This window comes from Anomalospiza imberbis, chromosome 7 (assembly GCF_031753505.1).
Source record: "Anomalospiza imberbis isolate Cuckoo-Finch-1a 21T00152 chromosome 7, ASM3175350v1, whole genome shotgun sequence".
Taxonomy (NCBI): domain Eukaryota; kingdom Metazoa; phylum Chordata; class Aves; order Passeriformes; family Viduidae; genus Anomalospiza; species Anomalospiza imberbis.
Window position 1 is genome coordinate 36,537,000 of NC_089687.1, and position 24,211 is coordinate 36,561,210.

The 24,211-nt window shown below is 48.9% G+C and overlaps 1 protein-coding gene and 1 long non-coding RNA gene across 3 annotated transcripts; both read right to left on the minus strand.

Moving 5' to 3' along the window:
* Positions 1-494: 494 nt before the first annotated feature.
* Positions 495-5,998, minus strand: COPS8 (COP9 signalosome subunit 8). 2 transcript variants are annotated; one of them, XM_068196654.1, is made up of 8 exons: positions 5,856-5,998; positions 5,012-5,082; positions 4,227-4,275; positions 3,922-4,054; positions 3,008-3,115; positions 2,704-2,766; positions 1,672-1,713; positions 495-1,017 (listed from the first exon to the last, which is right to left on the minus strand). In XM_068196654.1, the coding sequence occupies exons 1-8, from the start codon at positions 5,931-5,933 to the stop codon at positions 938-940; spliced, it is 624 nt and encodes a 207-aa protein (XP_068052755.1). In that variant the 5' UTR covers positions 5,934-5,998; the 3' UTR covers positions 495-937. The 2 variants fall into 2 exon arrangements, with proteins under 2 accessions (XP_068052755.1, XP_068052756.1); XM_068196655.1 differs by lacking the exon at positions 495-1,017 and adding an exon at positions 1,291-1,479.
* A 6,453-nt stretch (positions 5,999-12,451) lies between these two features.
* On the minus strand, positions 12,452-15,049 carry LOC137477483 (uncharacterized). Its single transcript, XR_011001022.1, has 2 exons — positions 14,744-15,049; positions 12,452-12,584 (listed from the first exon to the last, which is right to left on the minus strand). It is a non-coding gene; the product is annotated as an uncharacterized lncRNA (long non-coding RNA).
* Positions 15,050-24,211: the final 9,162 nt, after the last annotated feature.

The following is a 24,211-nucleotide window of genomic DNA, read 5'->3' on the forward strand; positions in this document are numbered from 1 at the left end:
AAATGGCAAGAGAATTCATGTTTGCTTCCAAAATCCGCTCTCAGCTCAAAGATTAACAGAGCACTGCTCCGACAGAGAGAATTACTCTTCAAACTGATACTGCAGCAGAATGCATCACCCCCCCTGCCAGCTGGGCTCTGCTCCTACTCTAACCTTGAAACTCCTCTCCAATCACTGCAGAAGTAACCCAGAAAGCTTAAAGACAGGTAATAATTGTTATTTCTTGCAGATCCTGGCCCAGCGTAATGAAAGGGAGCAAGACGTGACAGGTATCAAGGTGTAGGGTTACCCAGGAGAACATCTGGTGTCCTATGTCCCTCAAATAAAACCTTCCAAAAGTCAAAATACTTCCTCAAAGTGTAGATTTGTCTTTGTTAAACAATTATTCTGCTGTAAAAATACGCCTGATGTGAAATTTCTCCCATCAGAACAGGAAGATTTAACAATCTAGAAAGAACAAGAAAAAAAAATCAATTATAAATACGCCACAAAAATATTTGCAAGAGAGTTACTGCAAAATTGTTTTCTTTCACTTTCATCAAAATATTTTTTCTCTGTACATACAGGCTGGGCAGTCTTCCACTCTCTGTCCTCTGGTTCAACATGCAGTAGATCTGTGAAAAGCACTGTGGTACTCACCAGAGAACTGTTTCTTCTCCAAAAACAGTTCTGCTTTGAGTCAATTAAAAAAATGTACTATTTAATACTGCTGTGTATGCTGTGTACCTACTGAATAAATATTGCAGGAGTTAAATGATTGTTTCACTGCTAGCTGGGCTTTGGCAAAACAGGAGTGGGGCTGACATACACTGGATACTTCACACATTTGAGTGGGGGACACTGCAACATTTAACAGATACAGAATAAAATAAGTCTTAGATCTAAAACTGTCAGTTCACAGGATTCCCAAGTTGTTCTGAACACAGGAGCAGGGTGATCAGTTTTCCAGGAAAGCCACGTAGTCAGTCAATCTGGCCAACTGCTGTTCATTGGGAATTGGTGGGATCGGAGCAGGTTCTATAAAGATAAAACAAATGGATCATTAATTAAATTTAGAACGCAAATCCATCAGCAGTACCATCCATCACAACAGTAAGGGAAAACCAATTAAATGCATCTGACTTTCAACAGCCTTCTGGGGACAAATCTTAACTGTATCTCCTCCCTGCAGAGCTCCAGCTGACATCATTCCTGTTATCTGCACCATTCAGCAGTCCAGGAGTTACTAACCACAACAACCGCTGCAACAAGTTCCACTTGTCAGCAGCCTCCAGAATTTCTCTGCACACACTGGAGTCTGAGTAATGAGGGCTGGCAGTACTCTGCCTTGAGAAGAAAGCTCCTGGAGCTCTCTGGTTGCTCCTTTCCTTGCAAGCTGCCATCCTGAAGACTCCAAACAAACAGATCTGGTGGGTGATCAGAGCAGCAGAACACACAGGAGGTCTGCTGTGGAACGGGGAACCTCAGGAATCTCAAGCACTGCTTAAAATGTGAGGCAGTGAGAAGACAGAGGGAGAAGCACATTGACATAGCACCTGATTGGGGTGGGCTGTTGTGTTTTGTTTTGGGCAGGCCAGTGAGAACTTTCACTTCTCTGGGACTCAATTCCCACTCAGTGCTGACACTGGTTATGCAGGTTTAGCTAAATCCATCATATGTAAACAAAAATACCTGATGAAGGAATAAATCTGTTAAAGGAAGCTTCCAGCACACCTGGAGAAAAACATACAAAATTAGCCCAGTGGAACAGTTTTAAACAGTTCTATGCAACAAAACATGGATCAAAAGCTAATTAAAATTAAACCTGTTTATTCATCACACTTGACTTCATAACTAAAAAGCACAATATCCAAGGCATAGCTGCTTCAAAAGAGCCTCTTTCTTTTGCCTGAACAGTAGTTCTTGCACTCACTTTTGGAAAAAAACAACCACAAGTAAGCAATTCCCAGTTTTTTTTTAAGCCCTTCATATTTTGCAACCAGTTCATAAAACCCCCACCTGCTCATATATAAAATCTCAGGGCTCTGCTTGGCTTTGTGCCCCTTGGGGGTAGGTTTCAACACCTGGCATCTGTTTATTATGGGCTCTGAAAACCCAAAACTCTGCCCATGCAAACAGTGTCATTTCTTAGTCTAACAGATCCTGCCCTTTTGGATATGCTGTAATTTGGCTCCTTCTGCCAGAGCTGCACAGAGCAGTTAAGGAACAGTTGTTTCATCCTACTTTTACACCTTAATATTTATTTTTGCCACAGCCAGATACAGATTTGTGGAGCTCCTTGGAATGCCTGCCTAAAGAAGTTCTAATTCTCCTGAAGGAAAAAAAAAACATCTCAGGTTCAAGATGGTCTATTTTTTACTCATCTTTATTAGGTTAAGACACACCATTTGAGGTCATCCAGTTTATGCTGCAGAGAGGCAGAGCCAGCGGCAGAGGAGGAGAGGGAGCAATCACAGCACATCCTGTCTGCTTTTGTTTAAACAAGTTATTGTGAGGATTTAGCTTAATCCAAACTACTTGTTGCAGGTCCAAACCAAACCCACCACTTTGTACTTTCTCACGTTTTACACATGCCCTGTGTTTATGAGCAGCCTAAGTGTCCAAAAAGTATCTAACAGAATCCTGTGCAAAGCTGTAATTAAAAACATCACACCTAATTCCTAGAAAATGCTGAATGCTTCATGAAGTAACAGCTCTACCTACCTGGCTTTTTAGGCATCACCATGCGAGTTGCAAAGTCTGCTTGCCAGCCCTCTTCTAGCACACCTGGAAAGGCAAATATTTGTGAGACACAGAAGGGGAGAATAAAGAGTGAAAATTAACGGCAAATAAATAATTAAAAAAAAAATCAAACCATTATCTAGAACCAAGATTTTTTTTTTCCCTAATCACTGCCCAGTCACTTAACAGGCTCCGAATTTGTAGATACGTTTTTATTAATCATCACTTAAGAGCTCTCTGAGCTTATCAACAGTATAAAAATTACTCAGGGAATAATGCAAAGTACCTTTCACAGCTTCTTCTACAGGAAGGCCAACAAAGGCTGCAAAATCATCTGCAACTATTGATGTGTAAGCCTGGGAAACCAGTCCAAAGGCTCGTCTCCTGGTTGCATCTAGGGAGAGAGGAACACAGGACACAAGAGACTCATCTCCAGAGCTGGGAAACCTGAGAACATTTCCTCAATTCTACCACCTTTGGAAAATCACTACCAGCCTTCAAGTGAGCACTTGAGGAGTTCCCCCTCCATTCCCACAGCTCACAGTCAGCAGCAGGAGACAACAGCTTGTTCTCTGCCAGGACAAACCCCCTCAGAGCCTACACTGAACCTCCAAGTGCAGCCTACAGCATCCTGGGCTCCACCACCAGCACATAAAGCACTTCAGGGAACTCTGCATTCTCTGTTGGCAATATGCCAGTAATGAGTTAATAATCAGTGGCATCTAAAAAGCAGTTGTTTCTCAAGCTACAGAGAATTTGTTTTGCAAAACACCTCTTCTTAGCAGTCTGCACTGCCCTCTAGGAGCAAGACTCTGCATGTTACCATTACACAGGATGGAAAACATTAACAGAAAAACCACCTTGTAAGCCCTACAAGGTTCTGAAATGCCAAGCCAAGTTCCCTGGTTAGAAGTCTGATAAAACTGGGCGATTCATGGTCTGTTTTGCTCTTACAGAACAAACCACATGGCTTACGAAAATCCAGTGTCAAAGAATACACAGAAACAAAATCCTACTAAGACCAATTTACTTGTTTCTACAAGGTTTTGTAGAGCTATTTATTTACACCCAACACCTGAAAACCTTTTAGTAAAACCGACAAAAACTTGGCAACGGTTGTCCTGATTTTTCACAATTACCAATTTGTTTCTGTTGGAGCAGACATAAATAATTCCAGGCAATTCCCTGCTCAGCTTGTACCTCTGAGTGCTTCCATGATTGGCTGGATAGTCTCAGACCACTGATGTGCACTGATTGCTGTGTAGATTCCTGGAAAGTCCCTCTGCCAGATTCTTTGTCCCACTGACCAAACTGCACCAAGTTCAGCATTTGCCTGTTGTGACCAAAAAAAAAAAAAACAAAAACAAAATATTCCAAACAAACACCAATGTTAATCCAGAAGAAAATCCTTATGTATAAACCCATTTCCACCCCCAGATTTTCAGGGAACATTGCTGTGCAACAAAACCAGCAGGTTTCTGAGGTAAATTTGGTCCAGTACTTACAGATTTGATAGCAGGAGGGATTCTTTTCCAGAGATAACGTGCATTATTCCTAAAAATAATTAAATAAAAAGATTAAAAATACTTCTCAGTCACCAAATGCTGCAAAGAGACACCACAAGGTTTGTCCAGATGCTGTAATGAACACTCTCAGTGCCTTACAAATATTCTTTCCAGGGAGGAATATTGGATACTAAAGTGGGAAGATCAGAGCTGCTCTCCAGCAGACAACACTGGACTGCTGTAACACAACCAAGAGTTCATTAATTGCCTCATTTGACAACAGTTTGGGAAAGCAGTTCCTCCCTAAAACCTCAGGTTTAGTGCACTAAGTACACACAGGGACATGGAATAACCCCCCCAGACTAAATTCCCAGGAATTCCTGCAGATTTAGCTCCCAAGCCAACAGTAACCCTCATTTTTAACAGGGATGGTCCAGAGTTCTCCTGCTGGAATTTAAACAGAAGGAACAACTCCAACCCAAAACAAACAAATCCAAAACAACCCCAAATCCAACCCAAAACAAATGCAGCCCTGAAGAGCTACAAAACAAAACTCTGAAATGTTTAACACTTCCCAGGGGAGCCAATTTCACCACTGAAGGAACTGCATTCCCAAATTCCCCCACAGGAAAGCAGAACAGCTTTTCTCAAGGGGTGAGAGAGGCTTGACCCCTGGGAATACTGTCGTTATTTCTCTGTAAAAGCAACATTTTTATTAATCACAGAGCCCATTCCCAGCGTGCTGGTGACAAAGCCAGTGCCACAGGCTGGGACAAGACACTTACATGTCGTTGTGCAACAGGTACAGAGCCAGCAGCTGGCCATAAACCAGGGGTGTGGCAATTCCTCCGGGGGCCTGAAAACAAACACACATTCTTGGCTCACAGATTTTAAAGAGGGGTGTGATACAAAAGGAAGCCAGGTTTTACATAAACTGAACACTCCAAGATGACTGGTTTTTATTTTTTCACATCACATAACAGGCCCGTGCAATTTTTTGGGGGGGAATAAATAAGCCCATGTCTTCCATCTTCCTATGCTCATAAGAGTTGCAGCTGTTGAAAGTGAAATTAAATCACCCCTGACTTCGTTTACCTTCAGCTCAGGCCACTCCACCACAGCAAAGCCTCTCTGCCCCTCCCAAAAACCTCAAATTAAGCTTCGGCCCCTGCCACACCTCGGCAGAGCTCACAAGGAGGAAATAAACGAGCGATAAGAAAAGCTGTAAAATTTTAAGAGCTGCAAAGATTTCCAATAAGGCTTCAGGTCTTTTATCAAGGGACAACAGACCGTAAAGCAGCACGGAGGGAGCTTCCAGTGAACGCTGCCGCAGTAAAACTCGTTCTGAGGGCAATTCCCCGAGCCTGGCTCAGGGCTCCACTCCCCCAACCAACAGCTTCCCTTTCTCAGCCACGAGAAGGTCGGAAACCCACAAACTCCACGGCCCCATACTCCCTCTGAAACGACGCGAATTCTTATAGGGAAACACCCATCTGTCTGCAGGCTGCGACTTTCCGAAGGGCTCCCTGGCGAGCCCAAGGGGCCGGTTCACACACTGAGCCCTCCCCCGCTCCCACGCACCCTGCCCAGCTCCCACGCACAGACACGGACCCCCCCGCCCCGCGGCACCTCCAGCTCCTGCGTCTCGCACTGCTCCAGGAGCCGCCTGAAGCCCGCGGAGCTCTCGGCCATCACTGCCACCGGCATCTTCCCCTCACGGCGCCGCCCGCCCGCACCAGGCGCCCGCGCCCTGACGTCACTTCCGCCCTCCCCTCAGCGCCTTCCGCCCGCCTCTCTGTGCGCCTGGAGGACCGCGGGGGGCGTGGCCAAGCCCGGGGGGCGTGGCCAAGTCCGGGGGGCGTGGCCGCGGCCCGTGAGGGGCTGAGGGGGTGGCGGTGCTTAAAGCCCTTCTAAATCCCTTTGTCTCCTGTGTGACAAGCAAACTTTCCGCGTCCTCAAAAGAAATGAGTGTGCTTGGCGTGCAATACGTTCGGCTTTCTCTCCGCGCTTGGCGCATGTTATGCGATGCGTGAGACGGGCGCCCTCCTCCCCGTATTGCGCCCGTCATTACATGCACGTAAGGGCTGTTCCCAAGGGGTAGGAAGTGCTTTTCCAGCTCTGTGCCTGTTTCTGGTGGGTTTTAGAAGTCGTTTTTACAGTTGGATTCCTCTATCTTTGTTTCCTATGAACCCCGCTGCCTGCTGCTGGAGACAGGCCGTGGGCATGGAATATCCTGGGTCTACCCCCAAGGATCGTCCAGTCCAACGCCTGGCCCTGCACGCACACCCCCGCAATCCCAGCCTTTGCCTTGTCCAAACGTTCCTTAAGCCCTGGCAGCCTTGGGAATGTCACCATTCCCCGGGGAGCCTGATCAGAGCTCACCCTTTCCCCAGCATCCAACCTAAACCTCCCCTGGCACAGCACCGGTATCCAAATCTGTGTTATTACTGGGGCCACAGATGTAAATTCCTATTTTTAGGGTACCGTCAACCCGAAGGGCTCATTTTCTGCAAAACCTTGCTTTCTGATACAACGGGTTTGCTTTCCACCATCATCTTCCTCTCCGTATGCCTTGAACAAAGCCTGACCCCAGCGCTTCCCGCTATCCTCCATCCCCAGCACTGCCCCAAAAATCATTCCCCAGGCCATTTATCCTTCACGCAGGGAGTTTTCCCAAGCCGTGCTCAAGAGCTGCACCACCTCGGTGTGAAACTCGTGCGTCCTCCACACTTTTGGGGTGAGAAAAAGGAAGAGTGGTGTAAATCCCGATCCCTTTGCCATGGAGTCCCCGTGCTGCGGGAGAGGTTTTGGCTGTGGGAAAACAAAATTTAACGCGCGTTTGTGTTCGCTTTGGGATTCGCCCGAGGCGCAGCATCTTGGAGGAGGGCTCCAGGCGATGGCACTGCTGCTCCGCCTGGCTCAGGCATCGCTTTTCTCGGGAAGCAACCTCTCATCCCGCTCCCGTCCCCGCCAGCCGCATCGATCCCGACGGCCCTTTGTTGCCGCCAGCTCTGTGCCAGCGTCGCTTTGACATTCGGACATCTGAGAGGAGCACTGTCCTCACCTTTTGCTCCCATTCCCAATTATCTCGTGTTTTCGGGAGGCGAGGAGGGGAGCAAAGCGGGCGGCAGCTTGTGATGATGCCGGTGGGGGACCTTCCCTCGGGGTTGGGGTCAGAGCATCCCGGATTGCCACCGGGAACACGTTGAATTGGGAAGGGTTCCTCTCCTGGGGGCTGCAGTCCCACATCCCGATGCCATCCTCCTTCCTGGTGGGTCCGGGTGGGAAGGCGTGAGCCGGTCCCCGGCACCGCTGGCTGTGTTGGGCTGGGGCAGAATCGCAGCCCCTGACTGTGCTCCTGCTCCCTGCCGAGAGGGGGAAAAAACCCTGTAAAAATGGAATAGAGGAGAGGTTTCCTCAAGAGGGCACTAGCTGCAAGAGAAACTGCCTAAAAATCCAAGGAAACTGGACTTCCAAACATCCCGCTGTCCTTTCCACCCGAGAGACGTTTTCCATCTGGGGGGAATTCGGCTTTTCTTTCTTTCTTTTTTTCTTTTTTTTTTTTTTTTAACATTTCGTTTTGCTTTTCATTTTTCTTTTGGAACAACAGAACAAGTGTTGCTTTGTGCTCTGCTGTGCCAAGCCTCCCAAATGCACCAGCCCCTCTCTGGAAGCAATTCCATGGCATGGAATTAACCAGAAGCAACCCTTTTGCAAGCATGTGCTGCATCCTCCCCTCTCTTTTTTCCCCCCTTTTCCAAAGCTGTTTAAGGCTGTGGCAACATTTTCAGGGAGGAAACATGCCAGAAGGGAATACACTTCTTTTCGGGTCACCAAGAAAAAAATCCAGCAGATCTGTTGTATTTTCAGGGTTGTTATAAATCTGGGAGGTGTGGAAGATGTTCCTTGGAGCCTGGCCTCAGTATGGTGGCATCACCCAGGACCTCTGGACAGTGATGGAGACTGCCTGAGCCAGCATCCCAGAAAACCAGAGGGTCATTTATTTCACTCAGGAGTTTCTCCTCAATTCAGACACCAAAAGAAGAGGCCGGACTCATAAAACAGCTGAGCACGTTGGAAAATCTATCCCACTGGCAAAGCTAACCACGTTAAATTAACAGGAAGGCTCCTTGACTTGACAGCATTCTGATTTTTCTTTGGCCCACAGGCTCAAAAAGCACTTAAAGACACTGGCCGCCAGCTGCTGCAGAAGTGTAAAGTAAGTTTAATGTGATTTTTATTCAGCTCCTGGTGATGATGGCAGGAAAATCTCAGCAACTCGTTTGTGCCTTGCATGAATTTTAAAGCAGGGAGGGAAATGGATCCCAGTTCTGCCATCCTGGACAGTCCCAAGTAGCTTTCAAAGCAATACCAAGGCATTTCCAAGAAAAATTAATAGAGATATCGTGACAGAGCTTCATTTTCCCAGTCGTTTCCACGTGCTGCTGCCTGTGATCTGGAGGTACCCTCTGGAAAGATGATTGCAAGTGGTTTCCCCTTCTCATCTGCTTCCAAAGCTTTGTAGGGGAACAAAAGACTCGTGATGGGGAAATTAAGATGCAACGGGACGATATGGAACAATAGGACAGTAATTTAATGTGAAAGTTAAAGAAAATGGTGCTAAAGGGTCAACTGAACCTCCCCACACCCTTCCTATTCCCTCAACAGCCTGACTGGCATTAGCTGGGCTGATCTGAGCAAAAGCTGGATCCAAACACGGAAGGTTATTTCCTTCCATGACATCAAAGGGGAAAACGCCTCGTTTTTAGGAGCTGCACCCACGAAAGGAAATGGCGAGTGGCCGGTGGGAAATTATCATTGCTTTTTCCCCAAACAAGCTTTTAAATCTGTTGCATTTCCATTGGGGCGTTGGTTTCAACTCCAATAAACAAGAAGCTATCTGGGATATTTGGGATATTACGTTTTCCTTTTTTTTTTTTTTTTTTTTTTTTTTGCTGTCCTCATCCTTGATTTTTCAGCTCACACCCAAGGTCTCAATTCTAGAGGTTTATAGTCCAGCACGGTGGTATAAATACCTGGCACAGAGTGCTCAGAGAAGCTGTGGCTGCCCCTGGATCACTGGAAGTGTCCAAGGTCAGATTTAGATGGGGCTTGGAGCAACCTGGGATAGTGGAAGGTGTCCCTGCCCATGGCAGGGGGTGGAACTGGATGGGCTTTAAGTCAGGTCCCTTCCAAACTATCCTATAATTCTGTGATTCTATGAAGTAAAAAAACCCAAACCAAATTAAAAAAAAAAAAAAAAAACCAAAAACCTAAATCAGAGAGTCTGAGGAGCTTGGAGGATATGTAGGAGACCAAAAAGTGACCAGAGTAGCAGGAAGTGATGAGGGTTTTCCACCCAGCTGTCATTGCCCGTGGGGCTCTGTGTCCTTCTGCTGCTGCTCCGGAGCAAATCTCCCGTAGGGCTGAGATTTGGGGGTGGCTGGGCTCCTTTCTGTCCACCCTGGCCACCTCCATCCCCCTCCTCTTGTCTTCCCTGTGAGTAACCAGGAGCGATGGCTTCTGCCAGAGACTCTGGAGGCAAAAGTTGCCCTTTCTTAACCTGCCAAGGGGATAAGAGACCCTCTGTGTACTTAACCTAAACTTTGTTTTTATGACTTTCCAGGCTTGTCTGTGCATTTTCCTGTTTTTGCTTTGTTCTCCGGGATCCTCAGCCAAGTTTCTGTCCCCTCCCTGGCTCCTGGGCCAGCAGTTCTTGCTCTCCACGCATTTTAATCCTCCATGGAAAGGAGCTGTGGTACCTTTAAGCAATGTAACAGCTCTTCTCTTGACTGTTCCCCCACCTCGCAGTTCTCTCGCTCGGAAATCTCTGAAAGCCCCCAAATTCCAGGGGATAAAGAGAGCATGGGGATTCCTGGCCCATTGTAGGGTGGGATCAAGCATCCAGCATGGGATATTTTCGGATATGGAGTAGGACAATCCCAGGTCAAGCACGGGGTGATTGGGGAATGGAGGATCCCTGCTCCAGCTGAGGCATTTGAGGAATGGAGCAGGTGGGTTGCTGGTCCAACAGGGATATTGGAGAGAATGAACTGGGGAGGGTCCCTAGTGCAGTAAGGGAACAATCGGGGGATGGAGTGAGCAATCCCTGGTCCAGCTGGGGCATTTCCAGGATGGAGCATCCCTGTGCAGAGGCTCCTCTCCAGCCCACGCCCTTTCACCAGGATGGGATGCACAGGGCTCACATTGTGAACTCAGGGGCTTCCTCCTTTCCCTCTCCTGTGCCAGGGAGGCAGACGCTCCTGCAGAAACCTCCCTGCGCGGCTCAGCATCCCTCCTTTTAACAGGAGCGCGATGCACCGCCGTGTCTCCCGGGGCACGCTTTTAAATCCGCTAATCCCCCGTGATGGCACGCGTGTTAAAAAACACCTGTCCCCCGCCAAAGCCACCGGGGCAGCGGGCGAGTGTTCGGGCGAGCGCAATAAAAGCCGCAATTAGAAAGGCGGGCTTTGATCTCCGGGAGGGAAGGAGTTCAGGCAGCTGTGCCGAGACCTCTCCCGCAGCCACTCTTCTACTCCAGTAACACCCGAACAAAGAGGATCTTGTGTCCGCGGCGCCTCGTTACGGTCCTTCTTCCCAGCCCGCGGCCACCTGTCCCTCCCCGCCGCCCCAGCGCGCTCCCGTCCCTGCCGCCTGGGTCCCGGACCCTTCCCCAGCGCTGCCGCCGAGGGGCACGAATCGGATTTCACGGCCCCGACGCTTGCGGGGAGCTGCCGGGCTTTGCTCTCCATCATCAGTCTTGTCCCCGTCGCAATGGCCTCTTTGTTCCGCCAGCCCTGCCTGCCAACAGCTGGGCTCTCCATCCAGCTGTGCCGGGATGCAGGCGACGGAGCCGGGATGCAGCACGGGACCCCCTGTGCGCGGCCCTGGGGACTCCAAAGAGGGGACACTTGCAGTTCTGCGTGAGGTGAGGTCTCTGCATCCCACACAAGGATCCTGGCTCAGAAGAAGCTGAGGATTGTAGCCAGGTGGGGTTGGCCTCTCCTCCAGGTAACCAGTGACAACAGGAAATGGCCTCAAGCTATTCCAGAGGACGTTCAGGTTGGACAGCAGGAGGAATTTCTCCATGGAAAGGGTGGTCAGGCATCAGAAGGGACTGCCCAGGGAGGTGGTGGAGGGCCTATCCCTGGAGGTGTCCAAGGAAGGCCTGGATGTGGCACTCAGTGCTCTGGGCTGGTGACAAGGTGGGGATTGGTCACAAGTTGGACTTTTCCAGCCTAAATGTGTCTGTGAAGCTCCTTCTGAGGAGATACTTTGGTGACACTGGAAGAGGAAATGTGTTGCTTGTTTGCTCTTTGATTTCCAAGGATTGGATCAAATCTGCATGGTGTAAGCCAGAAAATTCCAGAATAAGTCCCAGCAGTTAGGTTGTAGGAATCTTTAGACCAGATCCTGCATCTCTCTGGATTTGAAAGAAGCCAGTGCGATGCTGCACCTCACAGTTTGCTGTAAATTTCCATAGAATCCCAGAATCCTAAAAAGGTCTTTGTCAGCAGGATGGCAAGGGGGAAAGTACTTCTTAAACACAGTTAAAAACCCCTTCCGGATTTTTGCCACACTTTTCCCATAATTCCCGGAATAAGGCGTGCCTGAAAAGGAAGAGAAGTGGATATAAAATGAGAGTGGGGTGGGGGGGAGAAACAAATTGAAAATGCAATCAAGGATGCCACACAGAATAAATATTTCATGGCACAGGCAGGCACACCCCAGGCTATCAGAGCCCTTGGGATGGAGAGGTCACTTCCTATTGCTTGGTGGCTTCCTACGTTGGGAGGAGAGGATGTTTGTTCCCAGTGTCCCACTCCCCAAGGCAATGTCAAAGATCCCACACCCCTTGAGGACCACAGTTTTGCAGGAGCTTTTCTTCCAGCCTGGTTGTGCTTGGTGGGAGGTCCTGTTATTCCTGCTGTTCCAGACTGTGCTGGTCATGAGAGGGTCCTGCCCTGTTCCCTTGCTGGTGGGGGTCTGTCATCTCCAGGGGAAGGTTGGGATGGGGATCAAACAAGTGGCAGGGGAAGGGTTGCAGCCACCAGGATCTGGAAGCTCCCCTCCGCCCTCTCTCATGGCTCAATTTGGTCTCCAAAATTTGTTCCAGACATCCTTTCGCAGGTAAAACCCTCAAATCCATTCCCCCTCTCCCTTTTATTTCCAAGGGAAAGCCCAGAAGAAAGGAAATTCAAGAAAGAAAGGCAAAGACATCTTCCACTAATGGGAAAAATCATGTTTTTCACCATGATCCAACAGGATTTTCACTGGACTCCCGGGTGCAGAAGGGTGGGATCTCTTCCTGACACATCCCAGCCATCCTCCCTTGCCTGGGGCAATGGTCTTTGCTGGCTGTGGGAGGAGAGCAAAAGTTTTTCATTAGAGAAGTTTCAGATTCATAACAAACTTCATACATTTTTACAAGTATTTTGTATCTCAGGGAGTGAAAACTCACTCTGGAAGAGGTTGTGTTTAGCTGAAGAGTGACTTTTTCATCAACCACAGCAGATCTTTGCCTGTTAAGAGGGATGGGGTGCGAGACAAAAATCCTCCGTACCTGCTCAGCTCTTTGGGGTTGTGTTTTGTGAGCTGAATTGGGAATTTTTCCTTGTTTTCTGCAATATCTTTTACAATATCTCAGGCAAGTGCAAGTCTGCCCCTTGAAGCTAGAAGTATTTTGGATGTACCTTTATCTCTGGCACAATCAGGTTTCATTCCTTAATTATTTCTCCTGGGAAGGATGGGATGACCAGTTGGCCCTGGGTGAGACCATGATTTTATGGAAAATGATGTTTTCTCAGGAAAGAAAATATGACGGAAAGCAAAAGGAAAAGGTACAGACACAGAGTCCATGAGCTGGGCACACCCTCTGGCAGAACCAGGATGTGGTTCTACAAGCATGGAGTGCCAGGGCAAGGGGGAATGGCTTCCCAATGCCTGAAAGCAGGGTTAAGTGGGACATTGGGATGGAATTGTTCCCTGTGAGGGTGGGGAGGCCCTGGAAGGGAATTCCCAGAGCAGCTGTGGCTGCCCCTGGATCCTTGCAAGTGTCCAAGGCCAGGCTGGACAGGGCTTGGAGCAGCCTGGGACAGTGGAAGGTGTCCCTGCCCGTGGCAGAGGTGGCACTGGGTGATCATGAAGGTCCCTTACAATCTAAACCAGTCTGGGATTCTGTGAAGTTGCTGGGACTGTGGGAACACCCCTAGATGCAGGACAACGCCCGGCCATCCCTCTGCTTCCTTCTGATATTTTCTCCAGATCTTAGGTTTTTTCCCAGGATTTTGTGGCATTGAATGTGACATAAATTTAATAATCAACAAGCAGTTTAATAATCTCCATTCTGCACAGTTCATACAGGGACTGAGCACCATCAGATGCACCAATGGACCACGATGAGGATGAGGAGCAAAGGGATTTAGAAGGACATTACACAAAGCTCCAAGGGTGGGTTTCTCATTATTAGACAGATGTGAGCCTGCTGTGGGTGCAGGACACCTCGCAGGAGCTGTTTGCAGACAGCTGGGCATGGGGCACTGTGAGTAATTCCCCTTGCACATCTGCCTGTGTCTCAGAAAGGATAACACTGGACAGAGCCAGCTGGAAAAGAATCCCTGGAACACGGAGTAAAAGCTTGCCAGGCAATTAGGATCGCTCGTACACACTGTCCACATTTACAGATGACTCCCCATCCCACTCTCCTCCCTCTTCACACCCTTTCCTTCGCAGTTCCCAGCACTTCAGTGCTCTGAATGGGGATTTTTTTTCATCAAAAGCTGAGCTGAAACTGCCTTACAAGCACTTCCATCCTTCCCAGAGGGCCGAGGGAGGGGGACACAGCAGCCCCACTGCTTAGAGGGTCCCCTTTGGGAGCTCCTCTTCAGGGGGATATTTTGGGATGCACCCAGCACCTCCATATTTCACATCCCTATTTAATTTAAGCAGCAGAGCTGTTTATTCTGTAAGAACACTGTGCTTTTATTAGCCAGTTATTTACAGTACGAGGCATTCCCCACCTCAGGAATGCTGGAGACCATAAGACAAGGCTATTTCTTTTGGAGCCTGGTCCAATTTACACTAACCATCGAGGAGGGATCCCTAAAAAGGCTGGGGAGCAGAGCAGAGCCAGCAAGAGGCCTCTGGCAATGCAGCCTTTGTAAGGTCCTGTGCTTCCTTCCCTATAAACATGGGCTGGGAGCAAACCTGATCTGGGGAGGGCTTTTTTCAAAAGAACATCCCATGGGTGGGAGGCAGCTGGGAGGCACAGAGCCAACCACTGGTCCCCATCCCCAGCGGGAGGCAAAGAGGCGCAGGTATGTCTCAGTAATGGGCATCCCTCAGGAGGGATCTGGGTGAAGGCACATGGAAAACATTGGCTTGGGGTTGGAAAAAAAGGGTTGATCCCACGTTTGGCTTGGTTTGGCACGGCAGGACACCAGCTGTGCTGTGCCTCAGTTTCCCCCTCTGCAAATGCTCCTGGTTTGCACAGAGCTCTGCAGACAAAAAATCCTCACCAACACCATCAGCTCCATCAGAAACTTCCCGCTGTCTCATCCCATCCACAAAGACTCGTAATTTTCTTTTATGAGGACAAAGCAAGATTAAGGAATTGTTTTACGAGATGCATTTCCCTCTGTGGCACCCCAGAGGTCTCCTAGGGAAGCCTGGAACACCAAACATATGGATGCAGCAGCAAACAATGCGAAACAACAGTACTTTCATTGTTTTGTGGCCTTTTATAATCCATCCAACGATTTTTAAATAAACTGGATGGAAAATAATGGAAATTCCAGGCCCTGGAACCCATTATTCCCACATGCCAAGCCCAATGCAACTAAGTGCAACAAGGACCCCAAAGTTAATGAAATTCCTGCCTGAACAAACTTTTATCCTGCTGTTTAGGAAAATGACTTGTGCATCATAAAAGCAACATCACTCAAGCTGTTAAAATGTCGTCTGTGGGAAGGAAGGCAAAGGAGCAGGAAGAATATATTTGTTAAATTACATAGAACCAGCAATATACATATAAAATATATCCAATGTATGTTTAAAATTTATCTTGATTAAGTTACTGGAGGTTGTTGGGTTGAAAGCACAAGGGTGAATTGATCAGCTGCTGTGCCAGCACTTGAGGTCTCCAGTTTAAATTTATCTCCAAATTTTCAGTGATTTTCATATGAAACATCCATCCATCATCCCACCACGCCTGGAAAAGCTCCATTCCTAGAGCAGTTCTCTAGAAAAAATGTTCTGTTGACATCCGAATGAATAAGTGACTGCATCACTTCAAAGCCCCCAAAGGAGCATTTTTCATTTTTTGAAGAACACATTTCAGATGACAGCATCCACCTCGTTTCTAAAATTCCTGATGATCTTCCCATTCTGATGAAAGATCTGTTTTGCACGAGAGGAGCTTTTGCAGTGGAAAAAGCTCTTCCAGCCGGCCCTAATTAAGTTCTGCTTTGTCCAGATGAAGCACATTTCTAGAGCCGGGTTTTCACAGCCCTTGTGTCTGCTCCAGCTTGCCTCCAAAGGGCTGGAAAACACCCTTGGAAAGCTGGAGTGTGCTGGTGGCTTTTGGAAGCCCTCGCAGGGAATATATATTGATTATTGCCATTGCATCCTGCTCTTTTCTCCACCTCTGGAAGTGCTCCGGCCAGGTTGGACAGGGCTTGGGGCAACCTGGACTAGTAGAAAGTGTCTCTGCCCATGGAACAAGATGAGCTTTGAGGTCCCTTCCAACCCAAACTGCCAGTTTTTGGCCTCCTTTTTCGACCTCTGTTGGGGTCAGTATTGAAGTCACTTGAGACGATAGTTTGTGTTCAGACTCAGGTGTTTATTATTTCTTATCTATGTTACAGTCTCACAGCAGTGAGTTCTGCAGTCTTTCATTAACCAGGCACAAAAATGGCTGTCTCTTGTTACAAGGTCTTTTAAGGCTAAACTATCCAATTAAGAAATGACACCTAAATTATTTTCACTTTTAACCCAGTAACTGATCACTTGAAGTGCACAGTGCAGACTTTTCTGTCCAATTACAAAATACCACCCAAACCCATGAAGAAGAAGGAAGAAGAAGGTAAAGAAGAACAACCTGCCTCCATCCTAAAACCTCCATCTTGCTTCGTATTATTACTATATTCTAAAACTCCAGACTCTAAGCTTTCCACTCTGTGATATTACACACTTCTAACCAACTACACACCCGTAATCCCAGTGCTATTAATCAATTTTGGAAGCCTTGTCCACCACCTCAGGTCAAATGCAGTGCTCTCCTGGGAGTCAGAGTCTGTCTGTACAGAAAGTCTAAAATTCTCAGCCTCCAGAACTCCAGCACCAAACTATTGTGGGATTCTATTACAGGTTCCCAACAGGTTTTCCAAAGGATTCATTGGTACAATGAGCATTCACCTGCAGGGAACGGGCACAGCAGGAGATGGAAGTCACCTGGATATAAGCAAATGCCCAGCCTTTAATGAAGCACAATGGGATGGTTGCCCCTTTACAAACACCCCCAAAAAATGACTGTCACCCCCCACCCCTTCCCTGTGAAACCTCTGTGAGTTTTGGGAGGAAATCCATTTTCCCTGGAGGATGCCAATCTTCACTTGAGCAAAAAAGCACAGAAAGTATTTTGGACTGAAGGTTTCTTGGAAGAAATCACTATTTCTCCTGCTGCTCCACTGATATAAACCTGGAGGGCTTGCTGTGTATTTCCCCCTGAATTCCACTGGAGCTGTCACTTCCAAGCCCGGACCTCGGAAGGTTCCAGCACTGCACAGCCCCAGAGCCAGCTCCATCCCGGTGCTGGGTTATTGAGGTCCCTGGGTGCCCCAGCAATGCCCCGTTACTCTTCACACCCATCCTGCAGCTCGAAAAATATGAGCTGCTAAACACAGGCAGATGGAAAAACACCAGGAGGAGGGTGGGCAGCTGATGTCTTTAACACCTGCAGAGGCTTCAGCCTGGAGGCCAGGTCGGGGCATGGACACCTTGTGCCATTCCCAGGCGGAGGGAGGATGGAGTGAGCCTGAGATTCCGGCACAGCCATCTCCCAACAAGTCCTGCTCCCTGTGCAGGTGTCTCTCCAGCACATCATAATTTCTGCCACGGGCTTAAGGCATGGGCAGGTCTTTTTACCATCTTCTCCCTCACCTCTGAAACTACCTGAGGCTGACATGGAGCAGAGCTCTTTGGAGAATAGTCTTAAAAGGCACAGGAAGGTCTCTGAGATGATGGGAGATCACAGAATCCCAGAATGGTTTGGGTTGGAGGGGCCTTAAAGCCCATCCAGTGCCACCCCCTGCCATGGGTAGGGACACCTTCCCCTATCCCAGGCTGCTCCAAGCCCCGTCCAGCCTGGCCTTGGACACTTGCAGGGATCCAGGGGCAGCCACAGCTCCTCTGGGCACCCCGTGCCAGGGCCTGCCCACCCTCACAGGGAAGAATTTCTTCCTAATATTAAATCTAAACTTACCCTTATCATCATCATCTCCCTCACCTCCTCTGTGGGTATAAACTGGCACAAAATCACTGATTTTGAGGGAACCTTCAGCTCTGGATGCACTTCCACAATCTGTCCTCTAGTTTAAAAAAAGAGATAGAATGATAAATGACACCCCAAGTTTTCCAGCCAGCCAGGGTGGATTACTCACAGGCACTGTGACCTTGAAAATAATTTCCAGATAAATTCTTTAAACAAAACAAAACGGGGAGGTGAGGAGGTGGAATAAAGTCAGCCTAAAATTAACATTTCCAAACTTTTACATTTCTTTCCAGCAGGAAAGGAGAGATCAGTCCCACATGTCTCCTGAAATAACATAGAATCCTGGAACAGTTTGGTTTGGAAGGCGCCTTAAAGCCCATGCAGTTCCAACCCCCTGCCATATGCAGGGACACCCAGGTGATGACTGTGATGGCAATGGGGCTGCTCCAGTGGGACCAGCAACAGCCCTGGTGCAAATCTGAGAGACAGCTCAGATTTGTGGGGTTCCTCACACTCCAAAACCTCATTTGCTGGAAACAAGGTCCTTGATTTTGCAGGGGACCAGCAGTGCCTCGGCTGACTCCTCCAGGAGGAGGTTGCCCATTCCTTTGTCTTTACCACCAAAGTTTGTCCAGGTTTGTTAAGGCCTCAGGAGCTCAGCCTGCAGAGAAGGGCTGGGTTAGGCTTAGTCCAAGCCCAAGGCTCATTTAGGCACAGGTCAGAAATCCCAAGGAGGGAAAGGGAGAAGACAGGGATTTGTTTAGGTATCAATGAAAAATCCCGATGGTGCTGTCTCTCCCTTGCCTCCAGGCTGCGTCAGGCTCTGAGCATTGCAGGAATGTCCCGGATTGCACCAGCCACGGGATGTTTTGGGCCTGATGTCAGTCCCTGGTGTAAAGGCAGGGCTGACACTGATCCCTCTGACCAGCTGCCCCCGGGAAAGCTGCAAGAGCTCGGCAGAAGAAAATGTTCCATATCAGTTTGAGAAATCAAGGGGTTTAGACTCGGTGTTCACAGGAGTGAGGAACCCCTACCTGACCCCTGAATCCAACACCTTCTCCATCAGGGGAGAGGGAGGAAACAGTCCAGTGGTGAGTCCTTAACAGGGTGAGACATCAGTTCCTTTGGAAGGTGGAGGGACAGACCCAAATCCTCCTGCTATAGTCTTGGATCTCCATGCAAATTGGGGCGTATCCACCAGTACTTGAGTCCTGGTGAAAAATGCCCTGTGGGATGTCCCCGGCATCCTCTTTACACCAGGGAGAGATCCTGCTGTCCCCAGATCTGTCCTGCTCCATACTGGCACCAAGGGACAATGCTCCCCCTTCTCTACCCCACTGGTACTCCACATCCACCTTCAACTCTGACCCTGCATAGGTAAAAAATACACAAAGCAAACAGCTGAATCTGTTGTAAAAAATCTCCATAATCATAAGCAAATAAAACCCAAAAGCCTTTCTCCACTCCAAGTTTCCTGTTAAGGTTCCTCTGAGTCTCCCCTCTCTGTCACTGAGTGCTGCCTACCTGAACCGACCCCATCCCTGGGTTTCTTTTTCTGCTTCTCCTTAGCACTTAAGGAGCATAAATAAAGCCTGGAGTTCTCTCCTGCTGTTTCCCTTCTCATCCTGTACTGGAAAGGCAAACAGAGCCCCTTTTTGTATGCCCAGCTCTCCTTTCCCAGTCAGAGCTGACCTCCAGCCCCAGCCAGACAGGCCAAAGAGGAGGATCTGACTCCACAGGACTTTGCAAGCCATTGCCTCACAAGGGGTTGTTTTGCCTCGTTTCCTTTTCCAAACAGGGAGCACACGTGGCATTCCATGGAACAGATGGCTGGCTCTGAGCTCAGACCACTCTGTCCTCACTGTCCCCCCAGCACGTGGGCTTGTGGTTCATGACCTCGCAGATGGTCTGGGGAAAACAGGAGGGATGGATATGGAGGGATGGATGCAGCAAAGGCCTCACGTGTGGTGGCCAAGCACTTGGAAACCTGCAAATCTGAGGGGGAAAAGTGTTTCATGTCACCAGGTGAAGCATCCAACCACCACCACGCCGCAGCTTTATGTGAAAGCAAAAGCTTCAGGCAAGATGTTTTTCACCTGCACTAAAAGTCATCAGTGTACAAGCACTGGAAGTGCCTCCAGAAATGGCAGAGGAGGAGGCGAAGGTGTTGTGGAGGTCCCAGAAGGCATCAGGTTCATTGGTTGGGGAACTCCTCTGGTTTTCCCCTCCACTCTCCCTTCAGGGTTGAGCTTGTTCTCCTGTAGCAATCCCACTGCAGCCAGGCACAGACCCATCCTGGAGCCTGACCCTCTCCAGGCTGGCTCCAGGGCAGGTGTGCTGGGACAAAGCCACTGACCTACCCTCTCCCTGTGGCTCACGCCCAGGCCCTGGGAGGCAGGAGCTGACATTCCCTGAACAGCATGTTCCCTGGGCCAGGGCCATCCCCAGTTTGTCCCAGTCTGGCCCAGATTCCCGAGGCAGGCCCAGGAAGCAGCTGAGCAGGATTGTTTCCAGACCCGTGCAGCTGGGGAAGATTGACTTTGCTAAGCTGCTACTGTCCCAAGGTTAAGGAAGGCACAATTGGTAGATTGGTTCCTCTTTAAGCCGTGTCGGTGGAACTCAGGATGGGCCAAGAATCCCTGCAAATCCAGGAGGAAATGCAATTTTTTTTTGGTTAGCGAGGCTCAAAACGATGTGCTGCCCCATTGCCCCGAGGGCTGCTGCATCACCCACACTCATCACCCGCATCCCGGCACAGCCACCCATGGATTCACCCCAGCTCCTGGGAAGGGGACACTCACGGCAGCAGCCTCTCGGGGCGGGGTGGATTTCAGCCCCCGGGTTAAAGTCACGCGTGGGGATTTAATTGGTGTAACTTGATCCCAGCGCATCGGGAAGCAGCATCCCCTCCTTCCCCACGAATGATTCACAGGGAGCAAAACTCGCCCCACCCTGGGACAACCCTTTGGGGGCTGCAGCATCGCCCGGAGCTCACACATGACCCTGGGGCAGCTGGGACCTCGCAGGGTCGTTGCACTCCTGACAAGGACATCCATTTGTTTGCCTGGGGTTTCCTTATCAGCCGCAGGCAGCAGGAAGCTCCCGGTGCCAGGGCTGCCGTCCCAACCCTTCCAGGTCATTTGTGATGTGCTTTGGGGAATGCCGGGCTGGCTCACCCTTAACCCTCTCACAAAATCCAACTCTTGCACCAAGAATTTATTGTATTTCACAAAATTCCAGAATGGTTGGTGTTTGAAAGGACCTTAAAGACCATCTCATTCCCACCCCCTGCCATGGGCAGGGACACTTTCCACCATCCCAGATTGCTCCAAGCCCTGTCCAACCTGTTCATTCATTCCCTTGTTTTCCTCTCACTTCCTGCTGCCTCATGTGATGAGACTCCAGCACTGCCCATACCAGCACAATAATTAGGAAGCCTTTTCTTTGGTAAGAATTTAGAAATATTAAGCATTTTACCAGTGCTCTTTCAGTACATAATATTTCTTTCTTGACTATATTCCTATATTATTGACTATGTTATATTTTATATATATATAAAGTCAGAATCTAGCACTGAGGATGGATGGGAGACAGCATCTGTCCCCAGCCCTCCATCCAGCTGTGGCAGCTGACAGGACATCCCAGTCCTGGGGGAAGAGTGGTTACAGGAACCGGCCAGGGCCAGTAACTTCAGGAACAACTTGAGAAATTTCTGTGAATAAAACCCTGGGAAGAAGGCTGCCACTGAGTCAGCCCTGGCAGAGAGGAATCTACCTCCGAATGGGGCTTTCCCCCTGTGTTTTCCATCTGCCATCCTCCTCGTAATATGACAGCAATTAAAAGCCCTGAAAAATGGATGGAAACAATTTGGAAAAGGTCTCTGTTAGACTTGCTCTCATTAGCACCGCAGGCTGTTTTTTCAGCTGCTAATTGACAGCTGCCTTCCACATGCAGTGTCAAAAGCTAAAAAGCCCTGAGGCGTTTAAAGCAGGGAGATTTTAGCTGGGGCTGTCTCATCGGCAGCACAAGAAAGGGGACAGTCACATAAGTCCACCATGGCCACTCTGATGTCAGGCAGCTCCAATTTTGGGGATGCCACACCCTGGCAAAGCAGATGGATGAGGTGTACATGAGGACTTGGGGCATGCCAGGTCATCCCACCTTGGCTCCAGGCATTTCCCTGGACATCCTGGGGCTGTCAGGGCAACATTTATCGTGGGATGAGAGCTGTGACCACTCTCCAAACTTGTCCTGCCTTGGGGAAACCATGGGACCTCCCCTGTGCCAGAGGTTTCCACATACAAAATGTCCCAGTGAATCATTAAGGTTGGAAAAGACCTTCAAGATATCAAGTCCAGCCTTTGGCCAAACACCACCATTCCCACTAAACCATCCCACTAAGTGCCATGTCTGCTCAGTTTCTTGGACACTTCCAGGAATGGTCACTTCACCACTTCCCTGGGCTGTTCCAATGCTCAGCCACTCTTCCAGTGAAGGAATTTTTCCTAATATCCAACCTGAATCTCCTTGGTGCAGTTTGAAACCGTTTTCCCTTGACTGATCACTGATGTCTTTAATCCACTGGTGTGTGCTGCCTGCAGGTGTCACAGATGTGCTTCTCTCTTCCAAGAAAAACATTGGACTTCACTGAATAGAGCCAGGAGGTGAACTGCCATAAATTTTTGGACCTGACTGGAAGATGGAGGAACCTGGATGGATGTCCAGACACAGGGACACCATGCAGTGAGCAAGTGGGTGGCCACGTGAGATGTTTGCTCCATGGATTTACACAGGAACAGCCTTGGAAGCCGGAAAGTGAGAAAATGACTGTGTGCCAAGGTGGGCATTTCACTAATTGGCTGTTTAAATTTGTGATTGATGAGGTGTTGGCTTTCCTTCCCTGGCACCCAGCTCAGCTTTATTGCAGAACATTTTCACAGAAAGGGCTGAAGATGTTCCCAAATTTCAGTGTGCGAGCCCACACTGAGTGTCTTGAAGCTTCTGGGCAGCTGAACTTGGATTTCCTTCATTGGAGACAAGGGTAGCACAACTGTTGGGCATCTGGAAATTGTGCTCTTGCTTTTTTCCTGCCTGAAGTGCAGAACTTCACATTTTGGGCAGCCAACACATTTTGGGCAGGTTTCCTCCTGGAAAAAGTCAGGTTTTCAGGTGCTAGGAGAACATAAATTTTCTTCACCAGAAACTGTGGTGCCACCACATAGAAAATCAGGTACGCAAACACTTGGACACCTAAACTAGACTTTTTTTCACCCACTTGGAGTGATGCAGGTTATTGTTCAGCACTCCCTTCTTTGCGGCTGTCAGCACCAACATCCACCAGCTCTGCCAGTGGGTGGGAAGAGCCCATCGGCCCGGCACATGGAGCTAGCTGTGATTTATGGAGAGCCCATGGAATGTAGATCTCCCATCATTTCAAGCAGGATTATTTTTTACTGTTGCTCCACACTGTAAATTTGTCTCTGCATGACATAATTAACAGCATCGCCTCGCAGGGCTGGGGTGATTTACAGGAGTGGAAATAACTGCAGGAATGTCATGGCAGGGGAATTTGGGGAGAGGTGGAGGGGGGAAGGACAACAGCCTGGACCACACTGGTGGGTGCCCGCCCGTGTGGTGCCCCCCACTCTGTGCCCCAACAGTGAGGAGAGGGCTTGTAAGGCATGGATTTGGCTCCTGCTGGCTGAACGTGAGCCAGGTGGGCCCAGGTGGCCAAGAAGGCCAATGGCACCTGGCTTGTGTCAGCAATAGTGTGGCTACAGGACTACACCCAGGCAGTGGTGGAGTCACATCCCTGGAGGTGTCCAAAGAAGGCCTAGACGTGGCACTCAGTGCTCTGGGCTGGCTGACAAGGTGGGGATCAGGCACAGCTTGGACTCCTTAAGCTGGGAGTCCTTTTCCAAGGTAAAAGGTTCTGTGATTCTGTGTGATTCTGCCACCTCAATTGATTATTTTATGGTAGCCATCAGATTGAGAGGCTTCTAAAGAATCATGCCCTGGGCATACAGGAACAACCATGGTGTCCACAAAACAAGAGCAGGGAGTTGTCCAAAACATAAATAACACTGAGTCTGTTCATTGCTCTGTTTCTCTTAAAGATAAATATTCAAGAGATCAAGTTCTGCAGTTAAATTAGCTGAGCTGCATCCCTAACATCTCTGCATAGTCTTGTCCCTAAATTAATGAGCTTCAGCACTGGATGGGGAGTCCTCCCCAAAAATATCTCCTTTGGTGAGATAATCTTTGAACACTCCGAGTTTTCTGCAGGCTACCATTTTGAAAACTCCATTTTCTCTTGGGACCAAACAACAAAAAGCCCCTCAAAAGCCAAACAATAATTTCAGTTCAGTTTCTTTGGAGTAAAAACCCTGCAGTTTAGGAAGTGGAGCTGAGATTCATTCAGCTGAGATTCATTCACGAGGATCGGCAAAAATGTTGCTATGGTGCCATTCACAACCTGGGTTCATTTCCCGTGAAA